Raw genomic sequence first — 22,714 nt, forward strand, 5'->3', positions numbered from 1 at the left:
CAACAGCAAAACCACAACAATTCTTTGTGCTTGCTTTCTGGAGTATTTCTTTTTCAAAAGCTCTGAGAAGTGGAACATGAAAGATGATAATTTGATAACCTAAATCTATAAGCCTGGATTTTTTCCTCCAAAGAAAATTAAAAGGAGACAGGGCATTGCATACATCCCTCCCAGTCTGGATACTTCTATCTGTGGTGCACGTTCACCCTAAAATAGAGACAGACAGCACAAAATGCCTGGAACGCAGTCTGTCTGCTCTTTTCCCTTCCTAATTATTTTCTTGCACTATCTGTGATGAGACGCAAGTGACAGTCTCAGTTTCAGTCTGGAATTTCACTTTAGAAAGCCCAAGCATGACAAGTTAATTCTGCTCTAGAGAGTGTCTGCTGAAAGATATGCAAAGCCCTCAAAAATAACATCTTTGATGCGTGCCTTGGCAGGGCAGCAGGCAGCACCCCCACCTTGCTGGCAGAACACAACCAAGAGCACCAAGAGCCCTACAACTGACCAAATACATACACAGGAATTACTTTGGAAAGTTTTAGAAGGCAAAAATTAGAATAATAAACATTGGACATCCTTCTTATCTTAATTTAGCTCTACACTACACATTGAGATAGCATAAGTTCCCTACATATTTCAGGAGTTAAGAATAAGTTTTTTCCTCAGACTTCTTCATCACCATTTGCTCATTTAATGTGCCTTATGGAAACTTAAGCCTACATGATGAAAGATTATCACAGCTCCTACCCAACTGAACAAAACTACTATAATTCAGCAACTGCACTGAAGAGTAGGAAGATTAACTATTATTTTTAATACCAAAACAACTCCAAAGGCATAGTACTCACAAAAAAACCAAGACAGCAGGTGTACCACAATGCACATAGCCACTTGTGTCATCATAACGTTCCTCTCACTTAGCAATTACAAGTTTCAGTCTGCAGTAACTCCATTTAAAGAACTGCTGCAAGATCCAACAGCAAATCTATGCATTCAGCCTTCCCTGAGTACATTGGTTAAACCCCTTAGGATCACATAGAGCAGCTATACCTGAAATTTATTCTTTAAAAAGTCATATATATATATATATATATATATATATATATATATATATATATATATATATATATTATATATATATATATATCCAAGCATATTTCTGGTACATGGTTTAAGTTCAGAGTGGAGAAAGTGTGGGAAGAAAAAGAAAAGCTGGAGCTAATAATGCTGAACAGCATGGCAGCCAAGTAAATTGCCATCTTTTCCTCAATCTCAAGATAACACCCCCACACCTACAAGGCAGAAATAAGTTCCTCTTAAATAGGACTCGAAGGACGTGTGCAACCTCTGGCTGCAGGGCTTGGCAAATGTGAAGAGAGTAAAATGTCACAGGCAAGGATTTTGCAGTGGGGCAAGACAAAAGAGAAGGTAGAGGAACCTACAAGTGTTGATAAAGCTGATAGAAGATACAGTCCGCAGTTCAATGTATTTCAGTAGCAAATGTCAAGTTGAATTTATACACTTCTAGTTTTCTCCTAAGATTCTAAAAAATCAACAAGCAATTTTAAGATGCCATGAATGCTAACAAAAATATCTTAATAAAGCCTCTTCTTCTTTAAGACCAGTCATGGAGGCTTTATACACTACAGGTTAGACTACTGCATTCAGGCTTTTCAAAGAATAAAAAGTGATTTTTTTTTTTCTTCTTGTCCAAAAGCACCATATAAAATATAGTCTCAGTGTAAATAAAAGGCAAACTCTTAAAAATTACAATATGAACCAGCATGAAAGAAAGCTTAAAAAGCAAACCCCATTTTCTTCTTAGGCACATCATATCTTTTCAGATTATCTCCTTTGATTTAATTAGAATTGTATTTTTTGCACTGAAATAAGAACACTGGAAAGCATGTTTAATTATTTTTTGATTTTTCTATATTTTTATGGTGGTGCCTTGTAAACCCAAAAATCATGGCTGCAAACACGAAAAAGATTAGAAGAGTTCATTCTCCTTCCAAACAAGAGAAATCTGAGTCAGCAAAAATGCATGGAAAGTTACAGTAGGTTATAAGGACTCCTTGAAGGGGTTATTTGAGCTCATTTTCAATACAGAAAACAATCATTTTTCACATCACTGGCCAATTAAAGGAGTTCAAACAAACCTCTCATATCCTGGGGCAATGCAGATTTGCAAGTAAAAAAATAGCACTCAATCTTAGAAATCCAAAGTAGGAGATCAAAGGAAAACACATAACAATACCATAATGCAAATGAGTTTTTGCCTGGGAAATAAAAAGCTCTGCTAAAAAGTCCACGACAGCAGAATTCCTAGAGCTCAGAGTTCTGTAAAGCCAGTTAGCAGGGTTTGACTCATCTTCTTTGAGAACAAAAGCCTGACCCTGTGGAAAAGAGCTGGGCTGTTGGAAAGGCAGTTTCAGCTCCCCAAGTCTGAAGCTTTGGAAATACTTAACTTCCACTAAAACATTAATCTTTGTTTTTATTTATTATTATTTTTTGTTCATATTGAAGTGCTTGTATCCTATCTGCGCTGCACAACAACAACAAAAAAATCCATCAAAATGAACAACCTCAGGAACAGCAGAATTTTTCAGTCAGGATAAAGACCTAGGGGTCCAAAAGCCTACAAGGAACCACAGTACATTATTCCTTTATTTTAGACTCTGACAACCATCTTAATAAATAATGCTTCTAATTTGGTAGAGTAAGATATCAGGGGAGAGCAGATGAAATATTCCATTGAAACTCCGAGGCAGAAGTTACAGTTATTGAAGGCTCCAGTTATTTACGTTTGTTCCCTCCTGTAAAATTACCCAAGGACTTTTTACTTGCAAGCCTTCCAATTTATCAGGGTAATAAGCTATCGCTACCCCATTCACTGGTTATTGTTTGCTCTCACTTCCAGGTCCTTTATGCAGATAAACCATTTGTGATGCTGAATTTTGATTGCCTTGGATCCCACAGGAGTCTGAGTATGAGCCCATGTGGGCTCTAGGAGGCTCAGCTCGGACTTGGGTGAGCATTGATGCTGTCAGAACCCACAGCTGCTTCCATTAAGGCTCAGGTCTCACTGTTACTCCTAGAGGAGACACAGAGGTCACCTGGAGGCAGGCAAGCACAAAGAAGAGAAGAGGCTTCTCTGCACAGCACACAGCCCCCTACAGTCTCTGCAGAGGAGGTGAACTAGCAAAACTGCAATGTCTACAAGACATTACAAGGCACCAGGTGGGCAGGAGAAAAAAGGGAACAAAAAGATGAGGTTGTCTCTCTACACAATGAGGAAGGCACAGCTCTCCAACTACACAATTTTAAGCATTTTGCAACAGAGGAGATTTCAGTGTTTGCAGACCTACATTGCCATTAATTTGCAGGTGAGATTTGAACATTTCCTCATACTTCACTTGAATGTACTTGTACATCCAAGTCCACTCTTTTCACAACAGTACCATAACACCCAGGTGTACCCAGCTCCAGCTAATCCCTGAACTATTCCTGGCACATCAGCAAGCAGCAGCGCCTATAATGAATGACAACAGCAAAGACATGATAGCCTTATCTGTCTGGCAAGAGCTCTGAAAGCTCCAGAAACTCATCATCACTAATGCAAACCCAAGAAAGGAGGGAAATATGCTTCCACTAAGCAGCAGTCTCACTGGGGCCTCCACTTACGATAACATTCACAAGAGCTTAGAAAACTTCCTCTAATAAAGCAGTCAGTAAAGACTCATACAGGACAAATGCCTCCAGAGAAGCAAATAACCATTTTAGCTACACTGGTTCATGGGAGTTTTTTCCTGCTATTTTTTCATTTATTATCTAGGTCTGTTGAAAAAAAATTGTTTTAAGGGCTGTTAATTAAGAGCCCCTAAGGCAAATTTAAAATTTAAAGCTTGGGTAGTTACCAGCTTCATATGCAAAGAAAAAGGACATAAGATCAAAAATTCCAAAATCCAGCAATACAAAGCAGATATACAGATACAAAACATTACTTGAAACCCCTTCTTTGACTTAGACATTCTTGTAGTTCTTGCCATCAAGAAGTGCAGGAAGTGCAGCTGTAGTCAGCCCTGCAGGAAGAAGTTTAAGACTTCAAAACTAATTTTTCAAAGGCCTCTGAGTTTGTTGTTGACAACAGTGTTTTTGTTTCAACTCCAGAGGTCCTTATAACTAAAAATACTAAGATATAGGTACATAGAGGGTTGTCTCTGAATGCAGACTAGGATCAAATAAGACTCTTTTATACCGTAACAAACAACAGGCAAACCACAGTACCATTTGAGGTGATTGGAAGCTCAGGGCTGTAACACAGAGCTAAGAAAGGCAATAGTAAATAACACTGGGAAACTGTCATTTAAATTAAAATTTTCTTTGTATGGCTAAAATAAAACACACCTCTTACAAAACTTTCATTTTTAAATCTCCTTCTTTATAGGCTCTCCCTGCCATCCCCTCCCCTGCAGCATCAGTGTGGCCCCCCCAGTTGCTGACAGGCTCTGTCCTCTCGCAGATGGCAGCTCGAGTGCTGCTGCAGCTCTCCTCACCATGCCAAAAACCACTGAGAGTGCACCGAGTCAGCACTGCTGACTCCTACCTCCCCCTTCTCCCCGAGGGAAACCCCTCCTAACCACAATCTCCACTGCCTGAAGATGAAGATATGTGGTAATTACCTTTGCTGCAACTTCCACCCCCACCTGCAGTGTTCAGGATAATGTTTTCAGGCATGACAAGTACCTGCACGGTCTTGCAGTGTGTCACAATGCCTGACAGGCTAAATTAACGCTGGTGGTGGGAAAAATATGCTATCAGAGATACATAGCACTAAAATAGGGCAGCTTCAAATCAGCTCCAAGCTTCAAAATTAGAAAGCCTGATGAGTAAAACCAGTACATTAATACCTGTTATTAGGAAAAGGATGTATCTGGCAGATTTCAGAAATAAAGCTGTGACTATGAAGACAAATGTACTTGTACAATACATAGCCTCCAACAACACTGTTAAAGGGTCATGCTCAGCATTGCCTAGGAGTGGTCCCAAGCACACTCACACAGTTCCTGGAAAACAAGGTCCAAGTTTCTTCACATGGAGTCAGAATACAAATCTGGCACAGTCCCACAATATTCTCCTCAGTAACAACAAGAACAATGAAACTTTCTATTCTTGCACCTTCTTATATTATGTCAATTTTAAGGCTTCCACATGAGTAACCCAGACTTTGGTCTACAACACTGATGAAAATAATATTTAAATGATTCAACAGTATGGATTTGACTAAATTGTAGTTTATTTCTTTTCTATTTTGTTTGAGTAGTTTGTCCAAGAGACAATGCAGCAATGAATGGAAATATTGAAGAGTCTCTGCACTTCTAATTGCACTGGCATCCACTTCTGCCTATAATCTGATCTTCTCTTGATGCTGCTATAGCCTGGGTGTCTTCTAGACTAGCAGCTTTCCTTACATGTCAGAACACTACTGCTGACCAAAAATCCTTTTCCATCTTGCTTTGTGTCAGGTTCTTTTAGTCTCTCTATTGCATTCTTTTCTCCTGATGCACCAGATCAGCTTTCTTGCACAAATTGAAGTATAATAGATAATAATCTTTTTTCTTGATCTCAGGTCTAAGTTTACACTACAATTGTGAACTCTTCACAGTATGTCTTACTCTCTAGTCCCTTCATAGTCCAGCTGCTGCATCAGCTGTCCAGCCACTGTCATATACTTGGAATCATCATCCATCAAGCCCAACCATCCTCACAGCCCTTTCAAGTATCATCTTAAAGATTCTAGACTAAGCAACACCTCTTTCACACTCATCAGCAATCCTGATGCCCTGTATTATTCTTCAGCGGTTGTATTGAAATCTCCATCTTTCCTAAGACAAAAACCTTATGTACAACCCAAGGAACTTAGAGGCAACTGAACCTGTTCCCATAGGCACGACTTTTAATAATACTGGTTTTGTATTTCCACTTCCACTGGGGAAAGTAAGAATATTTTTTGACACTGGAATATCCTTATGTTTAGCTTTTAACATGGATCAAACCTTAGAAAGGCAAACAAGAAGTGATAAACCTGGCTCAGCAAAGTTGGTTGAGCACATTTGAAAGCTTTTGAGAGGTCCTACTACTACATAGGTATATGTAGATTAATGTCCTTTTTGAGGAAAAGCAAAGGGCATTAAGGAAGGAGAAACTGATACCAACATTTTGAGATATAAAGCCCTTTGTGGAAGCAAATCCCAAGAAATCCACAGAATCAAATATCCAGATTTAACTTTTCAAGCAGCAACAAAGTGAAATGCTTTAACATCTTGAGAGTAGCTCTTGTGGCCATTTGAGTGTCTCAGAATTGCCCTTCCGAAATTCTCAGCCTCAGTGAACAGGCAAGCTTGCTAAGCACTTGCTAAAATATTCAGAGGAAATAATGGCCTCACTGCTGGTGCCTAGGTGCAGATTTTCCCTAATTCTAGTTTTGGAAAACACTGTCTTTCTTTAGAAACGCTAGTTTATTCTTAATGCTATAATGGTTGTGGGTTTATCAGTATTATTGTTGGTACCTAGATTTCAACACGAAAAAACAAATTCAAAATTTGCAATCTGAGGCACTTGCCCCACCCTTCATGAAGACCAGCATCTTCATTGCCTAATGCAGCACTTTACAGCTATAGCTCCATCATGCACATTTTACACAGACACGTCCCCTGCCTTTGCTGATACACATTAATCACTTGCACAGCATAATGTGCTTTCCCACCCCAAATTCTTCAGCTATATGGTCTAAGGAAATAAAAATATATTAAAAAAAAAAAAAAAAAACACCACTTGAAAGCAAGCAGCTCAGATCAGAACTCAACATCTATCTGAAAATTCAGTCTTCTCAGATTTGCCCAACTGCACAATTTCAGCTAGAGATATGACAGATGTTATTACAATCTTTGTTTCTTGCAGTATCTCAAATACATTATGAATTTTTTGAGAGCTTTCCCAGGAAAACTGACAACTCAAAAAGTTACTTCAATCACCAGGTTGTACCCAGTTGTCTGGTGGTAAAGGGGGCTCCACCTCCAAGACCCAGAACAAACAAGATGTAACTAATTACTTACATTCTGGAATTCAGTCAGAGAAATATGATTTGCAGCAGCTTAAGGCACAGAAAGACAAAAAAAAAAAGCCCACAAAACCCAGAAAGGACGAAGGCATGCAGCTGCAGCAAAATGCTGTCTTCAACAGGAATGTGAAGACTGTAACTACTTTGGGAAAATGACTAATTCTGTAGCATAGAAAAATGTAAGCCTAAGGATTTTGTCTGTGGTATTCAAAGTTTTTATTTCAGGCTCTCACAAGTGAAAAAAACCGCTTTTTTTCCCTTCATATGCAATTCATACTTTAAAGATATCCCAGAAATAACTATATATGAACACATATTTGTGTGTATGTAGATAGACATATACATTAAATATTTGTGAAGATTGGTAGATAAGATGTGTGGGAATCCATAAAATCAGAGGGTTTTGGGAAAGCTGCAAAAGGCAGGCCTCAGAGACAGCAGAACTGTGATTAGAGCTAAGCAGTAGCCATGAGACAGGTCAGCAGAAAAATTATTTTAAAAATAGAAAAGCAAGGACAAACAGAACAATGGTCTGTGTATTAACGCTTGTCTAGGATAACTTCCTAAGCTGCAGAAAAGTTTATCTAGCAAGATATTAGGAAGTTTGAAGTTTCATAATGGAGCTCTGTGCATTGTGTTTTAAGGCTTACAAGCAGGCATTGTATTAGAAATATGCAAGCATTGTTTTAACCACAGGTACATGTGCTTATAGCGGTTGGATGGAACCACTGTCAATATGCTTCTGCTTTGTGTGATTGGTCAAAAAAGTTATAAAGTAAGTTGTAACATTAAGTTCTTTGTCTGTTGCTTGGGATGTGAGCTGCTGGCATCTTCCCCTTGTCGTAACCATGTAGTGAGACTGATGCTGAAAAGTAAAACAGCTCAAGGCACGTTCCACAGCAGTCCCGTCCCGTTCGTGGTTTGTACATAGCCCCCGGCCGGCGATAAGATGCATATGTTGAAAGTTAGTTTTAAGAAATTCAATGAAATTTATTGCCATTTTTATAGTTTAGGAACCACTGAACATACAGGGTCCTTCACACATAAATATACGAAACAACTTTTGCTACCTTAAGATACAGGAACCAAAAATGAAATGAACTACAGAATTTATACTTCATCTGCCTCAACAGAAGACAGGCTTTAAAAGGACACAGTCCAGGCAGAAGAAGATTGGTAGTGTTAATCTGGAGAAAGGAAAAATCCAGATTAACACTACCAATAATGTTGTGGGCAATAACAAGGCAAGTCACTGCCTCAGAGTTGCAAATTCCTCTGAAGAGACTCCTCTGACAAATACACTATTCATTTCCAACTTCAATCAGAATTAAATCAGTTATCACATGGGGCAAAATTATTTCCTGACAGGGACAAAGCAGATGGAGCCAAAATAAAGAAAGAGCACCAAGGAAGCCCAAGCTCACTGAATTGCAGTGCTGAAAAATGGCAGAAAGATTTAAATAAAAAAGGCTATTAAAAAAAATCTGTGTTATTTAAATTCTGAAAGCTTTGTGATGTTTTTAAAGCACTGCAGTATTTTGTCTGGCACAGAGGAATAGTGGGATTTTTCTTGGACTTGTGGGGGTTTTGGCTTTTTGGTTCTAGCAAAATACAGGCAGTTGAAAACAGATCACTTGTAACCCATCAATTGTTGAATGGGCATGCTCATGACCACACAATCACAGATCAAAGTAACTTGCCTGTACCACCTAGGAAGTATAAAGGTGATGTTTCAAACCAGATTTTTGTAACTCCGCTTTAAAATGTGATTTTCCTTGTATTGCAATCTTATGGTTTAGGCCTTACTAAGGGTTGAACACAGTGGCATTACCTAACAACAGCTTTGCTATTATAATTATTATTGCTCAGGTAGATTTCAAATTATTTCCACTGGTATTATCATGTCTAAAGTAGCCTTCACAAATTAGAAGTTACTTACAGAGCTTACTTTTAATTGCCTTAAATTAGAGAAATTAATGGAAGCAGAGAAACAAATAGGCATAATTACCCTGACAGAGGAGCATTATTTGTGCTGTACTAAATAATATTTAAGTATAAAATGCTTCATACTACTAAAATAAAATCCAGCATAGCAAACTTTGTTGCAGATGTATTCCCTTGACTAGGTTAAGCCTAAAAACATTTATCTGCAAATGCAGAACTACTAAAGGTATACAATTAAAAATAAAGAGCAGTGTATAATTGCTTTGTACATCTCACAATCCCAAACAAGCCTTTACACAAGAGCACGATTGTGTATTAGCTCTTACTCATAAAGAGCACTGTGAATCAATAAAAGGGGTTTTTACAATGTATCTCACACACCTCTGATTAAATAAGGAGAAATATTAAAATTAGGAGATGATAGTCAGCCCATACAGGGAAGAATATACTTACAGAAAAGTTGGAGATATCTGCAGACAAACTTGATTTTTGGTGAATATTTTAACCCCTCTCATTTTATGGTATTTAAATTTGCTGAGGGAAGTTTAGCTCTCACCAACCTTGAGAGGGAATATAAACTCTCCAGAACTCTCCTTTATCCTTTTCAACTTTTTGTCTCACAGCTGTTGTGAATAACTTCCATAAGCACAATGCCAGCAGAGACCACTGGGCCAACAATTTAACCTGGATGTTTCATAATCAGACTTGACTCACCTGAACCCTACTGGGATTTAGTCAGATCCAGCTATGTGCCATCACTGAGGAACAGCAATCACCTACCCAAATTCTCCCACCCAAGACAGCTGCACACCTTGATGATAGTTAGGTAAGATCTACAGAGAGAAGTCCAGCTGGCAAGTCACTTCCATAGTGAAGGGAAAGGCAAATACTGGCAAGGCCCCTACCAATCTCACCTGGAAGCAAAGTCCTTCCCTAGCCCAGATCTTATGACTAGGTCATTGAAAGAGATTTCAAACAGACAAAATAATCTTAGAGCAATTTTCCCCTCCAGTTGCTCTCCTAACTCTTCTTGAGGTTTGTAGAAAAAGCCATAAGAAATACAAAACCCTAACAAAATAACTAAACACAACTACCCAGTTAAATTTAGTAACAAGAAGGAAGAAAGCCCTTTTTGACTATGCAGGAAATTTCTTTCAGCTCTAAAGTGTGACTCAAACCTACACCTACTGTAACTTCACAAATTATGAATGGCATCATGCCATTTTTACTGTCCCCAATACACATGGAAACAAAGTCATTGAAAAAAGCCCCAAATTTTTAGGCCAGAAAGGGTTGCTGCAGTCTTGCAGCATAACACACAGCGCATACAAACTCACATACAGATTTTTTTTTTTCAGACAGATTTAAGCATTGTTTTTTGAAAGTTTGTGATTAAAAAAACAATTAGTTTCTCAGATTGCATTTTCCAAGGTCAGCCACTCTTGCATTTAAATTGCTCTCAGAGATAGAAAAGGTACATGTCACAGCATCTGGTGCAGTGGAGACAGCCACGATACACAGAGCATCACCATACAACTTCAGAACGCTTCAACCCATAGAGAGCAACATCAGACCACTGCAGAAGGCTGCAAGCAGCTGCCCTTCTTGTTCCTTAGCCCAACCTTTTATATTCTTCATCTTCTATGCTTTACACTTGTGTGCCCTTTGGTGTTGGTCAGTGCCCTGGGCACTCCATGGCTCATTGCTGTCAGTGCTGCTCACCTGCTGCTCACAGCTGCAGCCCACTGGGGATGAGGCTGGACACAGCCCCACCCCAATTACACAAACTGTGTAGCTACAGCTACGTTTTTCAAAATTCAACTTACCAGAAAGGCTTTCTCATGAATACTCACACAGTAGATATGGGAACACAAACAAGTTATCATAGAAATAGTTAAGGTGTTCACTTCTCAATCAATAACTGCTCTTATACCATGCACCATGTGAGTCAGCTTACCTTCAGGGAGAAGGTTGCCAGCCACTTGCCAGTCATCCCTTGGGAGTACTCTTCCCTCTCCATACTTTTACTGTCTCCCCATTCACACACCACAGGAAGCTCTCATGAAGTAGTTTGTCCTGTTTTCCATATGCAAGCTCACAGATAGCCCTGCACCATTTTGACCCCGAGTTTTACAAAAATTGAGATTTCTCAGGGTGCCAGGATTCAAAAGGTTGCCTGTGTCTCTAACAGGGGTAAAGTGCTACCCACACTTGTGCCTTCATTACTGAACAAGCTGTGACAGCCCATTCCCATCAGGTGATGGTACTTCCACTAAACTACAGCAGCATAACATATTTTCTTATGTATTTGAGTATCCCAGCATGCTCCTGTTGCTAATGTAGCCTTCTGGCATCCATACAGAGGCAATTTAAAATATATTCCTTACATGCACCCTTGTGCCAAGTTAAATGGTATAACGTATGCAAGAAGATTTTCAAGGAGTTGTGCTGAGAATTTGAAATTAATGCAAGATCTGAGAAAGAACATTCATGAAGTGGTAAGCACTGGAAGGTCACTTGGTCAAAGAAAATTTTCCATTTCCTTGCAGGACATCAGACACAGTCAATGTTTGGGAGTGCAGAGAAAGCACTTACTAATAATTTCCTTATTTCTGTAGTCTACAACTCAATTTTCACAGCTGCGTTAGAAGCACAGAAAGAAAAGCAGTGATAAGCTGTTCTAAAGGATATTTTTATGAACAAATTTTTCAGTCTTTTCCCCCACTGCTGAAATTAAACAACTTCCGAAATCCACAGAATACATTTGTACAGGTTCCTTCTCAATTTCTACTGCAAACCTCACCAGTAACACAATACATTGTTCCTAGTTGCCTGTTTTTCTCAAAAATGTGGGTTTTAATTAATTTTTTTCCTTCATGAATACATCAGAAGAATCCTAATTTCACTGTTTTTAATGAGATATTCTCACAGGTATCACTGGACCATACTTTGCAGGTGCTGATCACTTTTAAAAAAAATCAGTACACTGATTTTGTGTATTATCTTCTATGCATTGGTTATCTAAGCCTAAGGGCCCAAAACTCTTCTATATAGTCTTTTGGGGATGGATATTCCTCTCGTGAGGATTCCTCTCCCTTTTGAACTATTCCATGTGTAACCATACATGCAGGATCTTGCATTCAACTGTAGGAATGGCAGGACTTGGAGTTTTTTTTTTTTTAACAACACCCCTTTTTTCCTGTTGTAATCTTGTACCTAATTAAGGGATTGACAAAAATCGAGTCATCAGCTTGTATGGAGCTTTCTCCTTCTGTTCTAGAATTAGTAAGTATTCAGTCAAAAGAACAAAAGGTCTCCCTAGTTTTGCATGGTTCTTTTCGAGCCACTGAAATTAATTAAAATCAAAGACATTCTATAGTTTCTTTCTGGCAGTTTTTGAAAGCAGAATTCTTTAGGAGTCACTGCCCTTAAAATCATCTCTTGAAGCAGGCAATGGTGCTACCTTTCTGGGTCTTGCAAAGGTATACATGTGCATTTCAGGTAGGACATATAAGTAAACTAGAGAAACCTGAGCATTTTAGTGTTTCTCCAATTTAGCCTACATGGGATTTATCCCACATGAAATAATATGTGGAATATGTCTTCCATGACCCCTCAAAGACAGATCATTAAGAAGAGAATTTCACTGCCTTTTTCCCCAGACAAGTAGAGGAGACACTTGGGACACAGTTATAAAGTCAAAGCAAAATCTATTGTTGAGTGAAAGAAATAAGGAGGTAAAAACATAGGACAAAGATGAATTTCAAACAGGGTTTGAAAATAGTGGAAAGCAGAGAAAAAAATACAGCTTTTCACCACTTGGACTCATTTAAGAAACCTGTGGTTTTTTAAAGTAGTGAATTAGATAAACCCAGCAGTTAAAAATCCAGCATGTTCTGGTTTGAATTTCCTTCAGTCTCAGTGCAATGAAAACAGTAACAAAACTGGTTGTGTTGTCTAGCATTATAAAACATACTAATTTTCAGCATCAGTTGATCATAAATTTGCAAATCTTCAGCATCAAGTTCTGCATACTGGGACAGTGGTTAACCCTGCTGAAGTCAACTACAAAATTCCGTCCTAAGGAAAGAGGCGGGGAATCATAGGGCTGCAGCAAAGTAAATGGATAAACCCCAACATGTTCAGTCTGGACTCTGCAGAAAGACTGATGAATTATTCTTTGCTTGTCACATCACACTGCCCTTTTACAGGCATGAAAGCTCCTGGGATGTGTTCCAGAGAGGAAATCCCTGGCAGCTGCTGACTGCTGGTGAGAGGGACTACTGGTGTCACTTGTGAAGCCACTGTGGGGGATGATTCAACTAAAACTTTTTTTTTGCATCACTCATCAGAATTGTCCCTGGCCTATCCATTTCGACACAGCAAGCAAACCCCTATTATCACACTCTGCGGTCCTACTCTATTTAACCATACTTTAGGATTTACTCAGGTAAAACCTGAGTCATGAATACATAACCGTGAGAAGATCTGGAAAATGCCACAAAAGCTACTCAATTCAACATCTCCTTCCCCCTCAAATGTTTCCCATGAAAATGCGATGAGAACTGTAACAGCAAACAGTTCCTTTTGTTCCTTATTTTACAGATACTGAACTCGAGGGCAGAAAGGAATTGGGACCACTGAACACAGACATTCGTTTTCTCGGTAAAAATGCCTTCCACACAGATCTACCTCGTGCCTTTCAGTTTCGGGGGTAAAACCTGTCATGTTGGTTCAGCAAAACGTGCAGCACTTGGACATCACCTGCAGCTTCCTCTATTGATCCTTTTCCTCATACAAACCACCTCAAAAAAATCCCCTTATCCATCCAGTGTGACCCCTCCTTCTTGGAAAACGCTCCTCCTTTGAGTCCATACCATTAAACCTGAACTTTAAAGCGGCGAGCGCCGTGTTTAAACCAGCCCACGTTGCTCGCGGACCGAGGAACTGCGCACAGCGGCGGTGCTGCGGGGTGCTGCGGAGATGTGCTGGGCGCACCACGCCGCGCCCGCTCTCCCTCCGTCCCCAGCAGCCGCCCCCGGGGCCCGGCGGGCGGCCCCACCCCAGCCCCGGTAACAAAGGAGGCCCGAGGGGCGGCAGCCGCCGCTGGGAGCGGACCCGCCCCGCCGCCGCCTCCTCCCCAGCCGGGGGCGCTGCCGCCGGCCCCGCGCCGCCTCCTCTCTCCCTGCGCGGCTCCCGCCCTTCCCCGGCGGCGGCGGCGGCGGCGGCTCGGTGCGGCCGGGCTGTCGGGCGGGGTGTCTGCCGGCCGTGCCCGGATGTGCTGCCCTGACTCATAGCCCGCCGCACGCAGGCTCCGCGCCGCGCCTCGCTCCGCGCACACGCCTCCCGCGCCTCCCTCCGCGCCGGCGGAGAGGCGGCGGCTGCAGGAGCGGCAGCAGCAGCAGCAGCAGGAGGCGGAGGAGGCCGCGGCGGCACCATGGGTAAGTCGCCCCAGCCCCGCGCTGCGCGCTGTGCAGCCCCTGCCACCGCCCCTCTGCCCCCGGAGGCCGCCGCCCTCTCGGCTCCGGCGGGCGGGAAGAGGTGGCCGGTGCAACTTTCCCATCGGCCGCCTCCCTCGCAGCGCCAGGAAGGAGGCTCGGGGCTCCGCCGAGCCCCCCCGGCTCCCCCGGCGCTGCCGCGGCCGCTGCCCGGCCCCTGCGGCGCAAAGTTTCCGTGGCTGCCGCTGCGCTGCCGCCGCCCGCCGGCTGCGCCCAGCCCGGGGAGCTCCCGCACGGCACTCGCGGAGCCGCGGCTGCGTTCGGGATTAGGGGAAAAGATAAACTCCTCTGCTGCCACGGGGGGCTCAGAGCAAGGAGTTATGTAAGGCACCCCCAGGACGCTTTCCCAGTTACTGTTTGCGTAATGGAGATAAGTTGGGGTAGTACGTTTAGATTGTTTTATAATCTCTGCTCATTGTTTGAGGAAGACAAGGGTCCTCGTATTTCTCCGTCTTTTAGAGCGTTAATCGTGCCTAGAAATGCAGCCATGTTACCTCTCCCTTTTTTATCTCAAGATTATAAATTAAGTAGTTTCATGTTGATTGACACTTGTATGGAGTGGCCAACAAATGCCACACGAGACCAGGAAGCATAGTATTTGGGTTTTCGTAACAGAGCTGCTGGTGAATTTCTCTTGCCTTCTCCACCTCATCCTCTTGCACAAAGCTACAGCTCTCCCGGTATGAAACAGCCTCCCTAAAACAGATTTTCCAGAAATCTGGCTGTAATGTAGATCCTAGGGGTGGGTAGGAGGTGCCCACGTTGAGCTGCCAAAGACCAAGCCAGTCTGCCAGACGTGATGGTGGGATCAAGGTTGCAGGTCCAGAGGGCAAGGAATTATGGTTCACAAACAGGCTAAGGAGGTGGCAGCTCCCAAACTCGACTCGGGGTTTTGACATCAGCACTTCCTGTGGCCTTAGGTATATCAGTAGTTTCTTTGCAGATCACATGCATCTTTCACTTTTAACTAGAAGTTTCCATGGAAGGAAGCTGTTGCTGTGTCTCAGTTTTTCTGGTTTCGAAATGAGGTTAAATACTTATTTAACTCCTGTAAAGCAGTAGAAAACCTTTGGAGAATTGCTCAAACTAAAGCTGCCAGGGTCAGACGTGAGGAATAACTGTCAGATTTCATCAGAGTTAGGTTAAACTCTAACAATGTAGTGAAGATCTCCTTTTCATCAGGGTTGAAAAGGCAAAACACCAAAATTTAGTTTGCCTATGCTTCCGGTCTCCATTCACAAAATAAGACTATTAGTCTCATCATTCTGGTCAAAGTCTAGCTATTTCAGCTTCCAAAAATAGTAACTTCAGGGCACCAGCTAAAACCTGTTCAGAAAAGCTGGTGCAGAATGAGCACATCACTCCTTTTTGGAGGAAACTACACTTCAGTTGCAGGCACATTTGTAAACAGCTTGAGAATCTGCTACTAAATCTTGCTGCAAAAGTAAGAGTAGTTATAATTATTTTCAGGAAGACTGAAATAACTTGCCTATAGACTCTGTCAGGACCTGTCCATAACTGCCCAGAGAGATTGCTTGTGAAAACACCAAGAAACGGTTTTTTGGGGCTTTTTCTATTCTTCAGATATCAGGGTCTGATTCCCCTGTCTCTAAAATCAAAGCAAACTGTGAGTAGCCTCGGCAGCAGCTCTTGTGAGCAGAAAAGATTGAAATCAGTTTCACCTTGGCTGACAACTGTAGTGACTTTAAATGTCTAGGATCTATGTTTAAGCTTACACAGTCAATGCAGAAGATTCCCTCCTTCAGGTTATAACTTTCTTTTTGGTAACAGGTAGCATAAAAGCTGAAAATCCTTAGAATTAAATCAAGGATGAATTTTTTCTTCCAATGGCTTTTATATCCTTCCAGAAATCATGCTGAAGAAACAAGTGTTTGTGGCAAAGAGCACAGTGATATCTTACATTTAAACATGTAGTCTTTTCAGTATGTATGCAGGTTGGCATAGTATTAACTGGTTTCTGTACTATAGATATAACATGGAAGCCCGAGCAGATATGTTCTAAGTCAAATCAGAAGATTTCTGTAATTAAAAATACTTGTTATGCATACATGGATCTGCCTTTTCTTTACTGCATAGAAATAAGTCTTCTGCTACACTGTTTCCATGTGTATGTTCCTCTGAAGACATTACCATGGCAGTTGTTTCGTTCTGGAGGTTGCCCTTTCCTCTCAGTAACCCGGGTTCTTTCCAAAATTGCAACTTCTGTTGCTTGCATTCATAGTTTATAAAGCTGTATCAGAGTAGAGTTTGAGCACTGTTCAACTTCTGACTTTGAGAGGTAGGTGGCCTTAATTAGAGCTTGCCGTAGAGAACTTATAATGCTTTTAAGTGACATGTGCACCCCTGCTACTTTATTTCTGTTGTTACAAAAACACAAGGCTTTTACTTTTCAGTTACTAATGTAATGCTGCAGTTCACCATGAACGGTCGCTTTCCTCAGTCAATTCTTATTTTTAACCTCGAAAAACACAACTGGTAAACTTGTACAATCACACTGTATCCAAGAAAATCTTTGCATTTTAGAGCAGGGACCTATGGTGGTTATTGTAAACAGGCTGCAATTATTCCTTGGATGTAAATTAATGAAATAAAAATTGGGAACTCTGTTACGATTTAACCACTCAGCAGTAATCCATTGAGCCCAGAAGATTGAAAAACACCACACATGAGAGTTTGTATGCAGAATACAAGTACAGGATACAATTATTTCATGTCCCTTATCACTTTGTGTCAGTTACAGTCTGTAATAGTGAAAGCTCATAAAAATATTCTTCCATTTTGAGAGCCCTGGTCTTGTTAGCAGGAAATGGAAGGCAGCCTGTGCTCAGACATAGGTGTGTGTTCACTTGGGCAACAAACCGCATAAGCAGCCTGCTGGGCTTTCTTTACAATAGCTAGCATTAAAGGCTCAGTGACAAAATATGTAAGATTCCCAGTCTATAGTGTAGATGGATTTGTTTTAGTACTGTCCACTTAGTTATCAGAACAAAGATTTATATTACTGCTCTCCTCCCAGATACACTCATTTTTCCCTCCCACTTTCCCTGAAGAATTAGCATGTGCAACCAGCCTCGTGGTTGTGAAACACTACATTGAAACTGAGCCACAGAGCAGGGTGTAGCAAACCATTGCCTATCTTCAGGATAATGGTTCATGAAATAGAGGAGGCAGGAGGATGTAAAGCTTCAGGTGTGGCTGTGTCCAGTATTGCGTTTGGGAAAATAGAGTAGACCAACCTGCTTTTGATCAAAAAAATGTAATCAGTAGCTTCAGATGAGACAAATGAAAATTAATGGGGAAAAGTCTTCCAACTAGGGCTCTTTTGTTAGTTTTCTTTCATGATATGCAAATCTGACAAGAGTTATGTCAATTGCACAAAAAGATAATTTGTAATTCTTCTGAAGTTTTTGCTAAAACAATGAGACTTCTAACACTACCACCAGCATATTAGTTCTAGCCAGCCAGAATACACCAGATAAAGCCAGTATAAAGGGTTGTTAGCATTTTTGAAAAAAATGAGGCTGCTTTTGGTAAAAGTCTTCTCTTTAAAACACAAACAGAGAAGAAGCTGCTTTTAGACTGCATCTCTTGCTTCAGTAATGTTCCTTGAAGTGTACTTTTAAAGCAGCCAGAAAGGTTAGGTTACTTCTGACTGACCTTCCTCAATGAATAACTGTTCTTGTGATCAGGCCAGTATTTGTGTTCTTCTGTTACTGTGTGAGATTGAAACCAACCGATTTTGTCTTTAGCTTTAGGTTAAAGGCTTCATTCACAAGTATGTTTCCTGAGAACAGAAGTTTCAGAAGCCTGTGAGGAACGTCTGGCTTTCTGTAGCATCAAACTGAAAGAGGAAAGGGCAGAAGAACAGCTGAAACCTGAAGGAAACAAAAGCTGTAATAATGGAAATGAGAAAGCTACCAAGACAAGAATAGAAGAGAACAGAAATCCCTTAAGGGAAATGCATGAAGGGAGAGAAATACTAGAACTAAAGATGGATGAATAGAGCAACAGAGGACAGAAATAGGAGGAAGAAAGAAGGAGGTCTACTCTATGTCCTTCCCCACAATATAAAGACAATAGCTAGGATAATGTAAATAAAATCAGATCATTATTACTTTCTTTAATTTTTTTAATAGTACCAACTGTATGCTGCTGACAGTGCTTGAGAAGAGCCATTATAGTTTTCCATCATTCTCAAGTAAAGCTGAATTATTTCTGCAAGTTCTCAGAATTTAATTATATATAAATATGTAAAACAAAAAGAAGAGATCAGCATAAACAAGTATTTGTTCAAAGGAAAGGGAAAATAACGTCATTACTGTTTGACAGGAGAGAAGGCTATGGAGATTGTTCTGTGGCATCTGTCAAGGAGGTTGGTTGTTATCCGTTCTTAACGCTGTCACAGGATGAAGTTCATCTTTTAGGATAACAAAGGGACATTAGATGGTGACCTAGTTCCTTATGTAAGAGAAAACCCACTTTTCACTGCTGGCTGGTCCACCTGGGTCTGTTTGCATGCTGTGCTCGAGAAAATGAGAGTTCCTGCTGTCTTCATACTGTTGAAGGCATTAAGTTTTAGATGCTAACTTGTTTCCAGATTAAAATAGATTAGGAACTACATCTAAGCTTCTGGAAATTAGGTGTCTTGAAATGTTAATATGTGTTCTTCAGCTAATGAAGAAGTTTTTCTAATGGCGGTGTGAATTTTAATTAGACAAGGAGCTTTTCCTACTAAAGGATTTTATAAGTAGCAGCTTTCACTGCAAGGACAATCTCCCAAGGCCACTTTTTGTTAAATATGGTATAGAAAATTTTTTCTATTTACGTATTTTATTATAATGGCAACCAAATGAAATTTGTTTTGCTAGAGTAAAATGGTAGTTAAAAGCTATGTATTTCTGAATAACTAAAAGTTCCTTTTAGTGCAAAAACATAGCTGATGTGTATTAGAATTTATGTGCTCCAGATATGCCTAATGGAATTTGTAAACCCTCTGGAACAAGTGGCTGTGGTTCAAGGAGCCTCAAAGCTGTGCACAGAACCTGGCGACGTTCGTTCAGCCTGAGAACTGCACAGCTCTGGCTTAGGGAGCTTTGAAGCTGTGCAGAAACCCTGGTGATCTCACATGGTGCTTAAGCTATAGTTCAAGTAGATTACAAAGTTGGCAGATACCCAGAAGAATTTGACAAATCTATAAACCAGATAACTGCTGTTCATTTTATCTCCAGGTAGAGGACAGAATTTAATGCATGAAGCTTTGGGACTTGCAAATAATTACAGCATGCCTTAACTGTACAAGTGTAAGTGTGCACAGGCAAGGCTTGTGTCTGAGAAATATCTCTGAGCTGAAGCACTTTCAGATACAGCTCCACAAATTATGATAAGAAATGTCAGGGAAAAAAATGTATCTATGTCTGAAGTAGTTGAAGTTAACAGTATGCATAAACTGACAGCATGGATAAATGTATAAAGTTGTGTTAAACTTTGCAGTTTAAAATAAATTAAATGCTTTCATGATTTCTATTTCTAGGTCAGACAAATGAATTATAAAAATTACACATTTAAAAATCAGGGGAAATAATTTTTTTTTAAAATCACACTCTTGCAAAGGAAATTTTTTAGTGATCCACTTCAACAGTAGGTTCCATTTCCTTCACATTTAACAGCTCGTACAAACTTACTGCCTCCTAGTTGTGTATTATGGGAACATCTGAGGCATTTGTCAGTTCTGAGCTTTTATCAAAACACTGTGTTAGCAGTCAAAACATTGTGTTAGCAATAACTCAGGGAGGTTCACAGAAGTTAATCAGTGTTTGAATTCATCAGTCGGTTCCATCCACTGATACTTACCAGTCTGATGGACTCAGTGGTTTTGAAGACAAATACAAAATTTATGTATAATTTAAATTTTTTGTTGACCCTTCCTACCAGTTGATTTAGGTTTGACAAGTCTTTTCAGGATTAAATCCAGTTAATCAAGTACTTAAATTCACATGGTTAACAACAGCCTTTCTTTCAGTTTTCCTGTCAATCTTCTGCAAATGTATTTGGGAGTAAGACTGGACAGAGAGATGGAGTCTGAGAAGACTGGAATTGAAGGAGGAAAGCAGCTAAGCATTATAGGATGGATGATGTGATGAAGATTGAACAAAATCCTTTAGAAGTTTGTCAGGGCTGCCAGTGAGCCTGTGGGAAACAGACCTGTGCTTGGGAGACCTGGGAAGGTGACAGCTCAGCATCTCGTGGTAGTCTTGAGTTCTTATTTCCATTGTCAGCTGCCTGTACATTTATGGTCTTCATGATGTACTAGCATGGAGCATCAAGGCACAAAACCTGCAGTTGAAAACCCTGTCCTTACTGCCTTCTTTATCTTTCAGTAATTGTCTTTACCTCTAGAATACATCTGTGCAGAAAGAACACCATGTACAACAGAGTACTCACCTTTCTCTCATCCTCTCTTCTGTACATTAGAGGATGACACTTGGAAGAGAGCTCTCATACTCAGCACTTGACAATCTCTGTTTTACCCCTTTTGCCCTTCATTATACCCCGGCTGGGAACTAAAATTGTACCATCTGGATTAATTCTGTGAATGCGAACTGCAGATGCTGCCAGCCTAGATCTTTTACATAAATATCAGAATCAGACAAACATGAACATCTGCAAGTCTTGGTAATCTCTAGGGTGAGTGAAATGTTTGGCTGGGGAGCTCTGCCTATTGCTGAGGGTGCCTTGTTCTCCAGCAGCTGGGACCTCCTCTTGGGAGCATATTTAGAAATGCTTCCTGTGTTTGATGTTGGATATGACAGTCCAGTGACTTTATTTAGACTATTTTAACTTTCCTAGCCTTAAATGCAACCTTACAAGTACATGCCACTATTTGCAGGACCAGTAGCTTGCCTTCTCCTTGCTTTAGCCTTGCTAAGTGTGTTCCCATATCCCTTTCCTGTGGAGAAATTCCATCATGTTCACTGTCAGTAGCACCCAGTACCCTGCAGGCAAAGCTTGAGTTCAGTACTGCCAAATAGCTGCTTTTGCTACATGAAGGCTTTGGAATGATTTCTTAAATCAAAATGCTCTTTTATCTTGACAGCAGGAACAAAGCATGGGAAGAGAAAAGGGTTTTAAAACCAAAGCAGGATTGTACACATCTTTCTTATCTAAATCTTCCCTGTCCACAGAATGTTTAACTTACCCCTCCTGGGCCTTTGGAGGAACTGACGGAAGTCAGTTTTCTGAGCCTGCTCTATTGGTGATAGCATCTTCTGTATCTGACCACTTCCTTCTGCAGTCCTTTGTGTGCACTCTGGGCATCACTGGATCTCTGGCCATGCTGGAACTCTGTTGTTTAAATACCTGAGACACCCTGCCTGAGCTGCCTGAGCAAGTTAAGAGGAAATGCAGTGTGTGACCCTCAAGAGGAGTGGCAGCAGCAGTGTAACAGTTATGAGGCACTTTCATACTTACTGTTCTCTCTTTTTTTCCTTCTCCCTCAAGTGACTGGGAGCCACAATTTTTCCTCCTTCCTCTTCCTTGCTTGTGTTGAATGATTTTAGGATCAGGGTGTTGTTCTGTGGGAGGAAAAAAAGGACAACCAGAACAGAAAACCGATCTGTGAACACATTTGTTGTAAAAATGTCTGGTACAATCAAATGAATTTAGAAATCCACTAATACCCATTATACAAATACAAGTTTGCCCTCATCCTGCAAAGCTTGTCAGGCTTTCTTACCCGTTTCTCTGCAAAGCTCAGGGAGAACATATAGACAGGCTGGCTCCTGCCATATGGAGTTACAGGAAAAGCAGGGAAGCATTGGTGATTGAGAGAAAGAGGAGGAATGTGTATGTAAGGAGATGCTGGCAGAAATCAAGAAGGTTTTGGGGGCAAGAGGGTTTTTTTTTTAGCTTTTGCAGTGAAAATCCCGTCACCCATTTACAGCAAGATAGTGCCTCAGGTGAATCAAAGATAGTAATCAATTTATGTGCAGTAGTGCCCAAAATACAGTGTACACTTTTCAGGCAAAGCCCACATATCTCTCTCTGATGTTACAATGTACTTATTCAGTTCTTTTCTAGTTTGCCTAATACTCTTTTGTTCCTCTTTGTACTCCATTTTCACAGCTTTCCT

At 40.7% G+C, this 22,714-nt stretch overlaps 1 protein-coding gene across 4 annotated transcripts in view; it reads left to right on the forward strand.

The window, feature by feature from the left end:
* Positions 1 to 14,290: 14,290 nt before the first annotated feature.
* RAP1GDS1 (Rap1 GTPase-GDP dissociation stimulator 1) overlaps positions 14,291 to 22,714 on the forward strand; it is a 91,181-nt gene continuing 82,757 nt past the window's right edge. For 3 of the 4 annotated variants that reach the window (XM_059844142.1, XM_059844145.1, XM_059844143.1), the window contains exon 1: positions 14,291 to 14,508. In XM_059844142.1, coding sequence (XP_059700125.1) covers positions 14,505 to 14,508 — 4 coding nt within the window. In that variant the 5' untranslated portion in view covers positions 14,291 to 14,504. The remainder of the gene's footprint in view (positions 14,509 to 22,714) is intronic. The other variant, XM_059844144.1, reaches the window with a different exon arrangement.

Source organism: Haemorhous mexicanus, chromosome 4 (genome assembly GCF_027477595.1).
Source record: "Haemorhous mexicanus isolate bHaeMex1 chromosome 4, bHaeMex1.pri, whole genome shotgun sequence".
NCBI lineage: Eukaryota > Metazoa > Chordata > Aves > Passeriformes > Fringillidae > Haemorhous > Haemorhous mexicanus.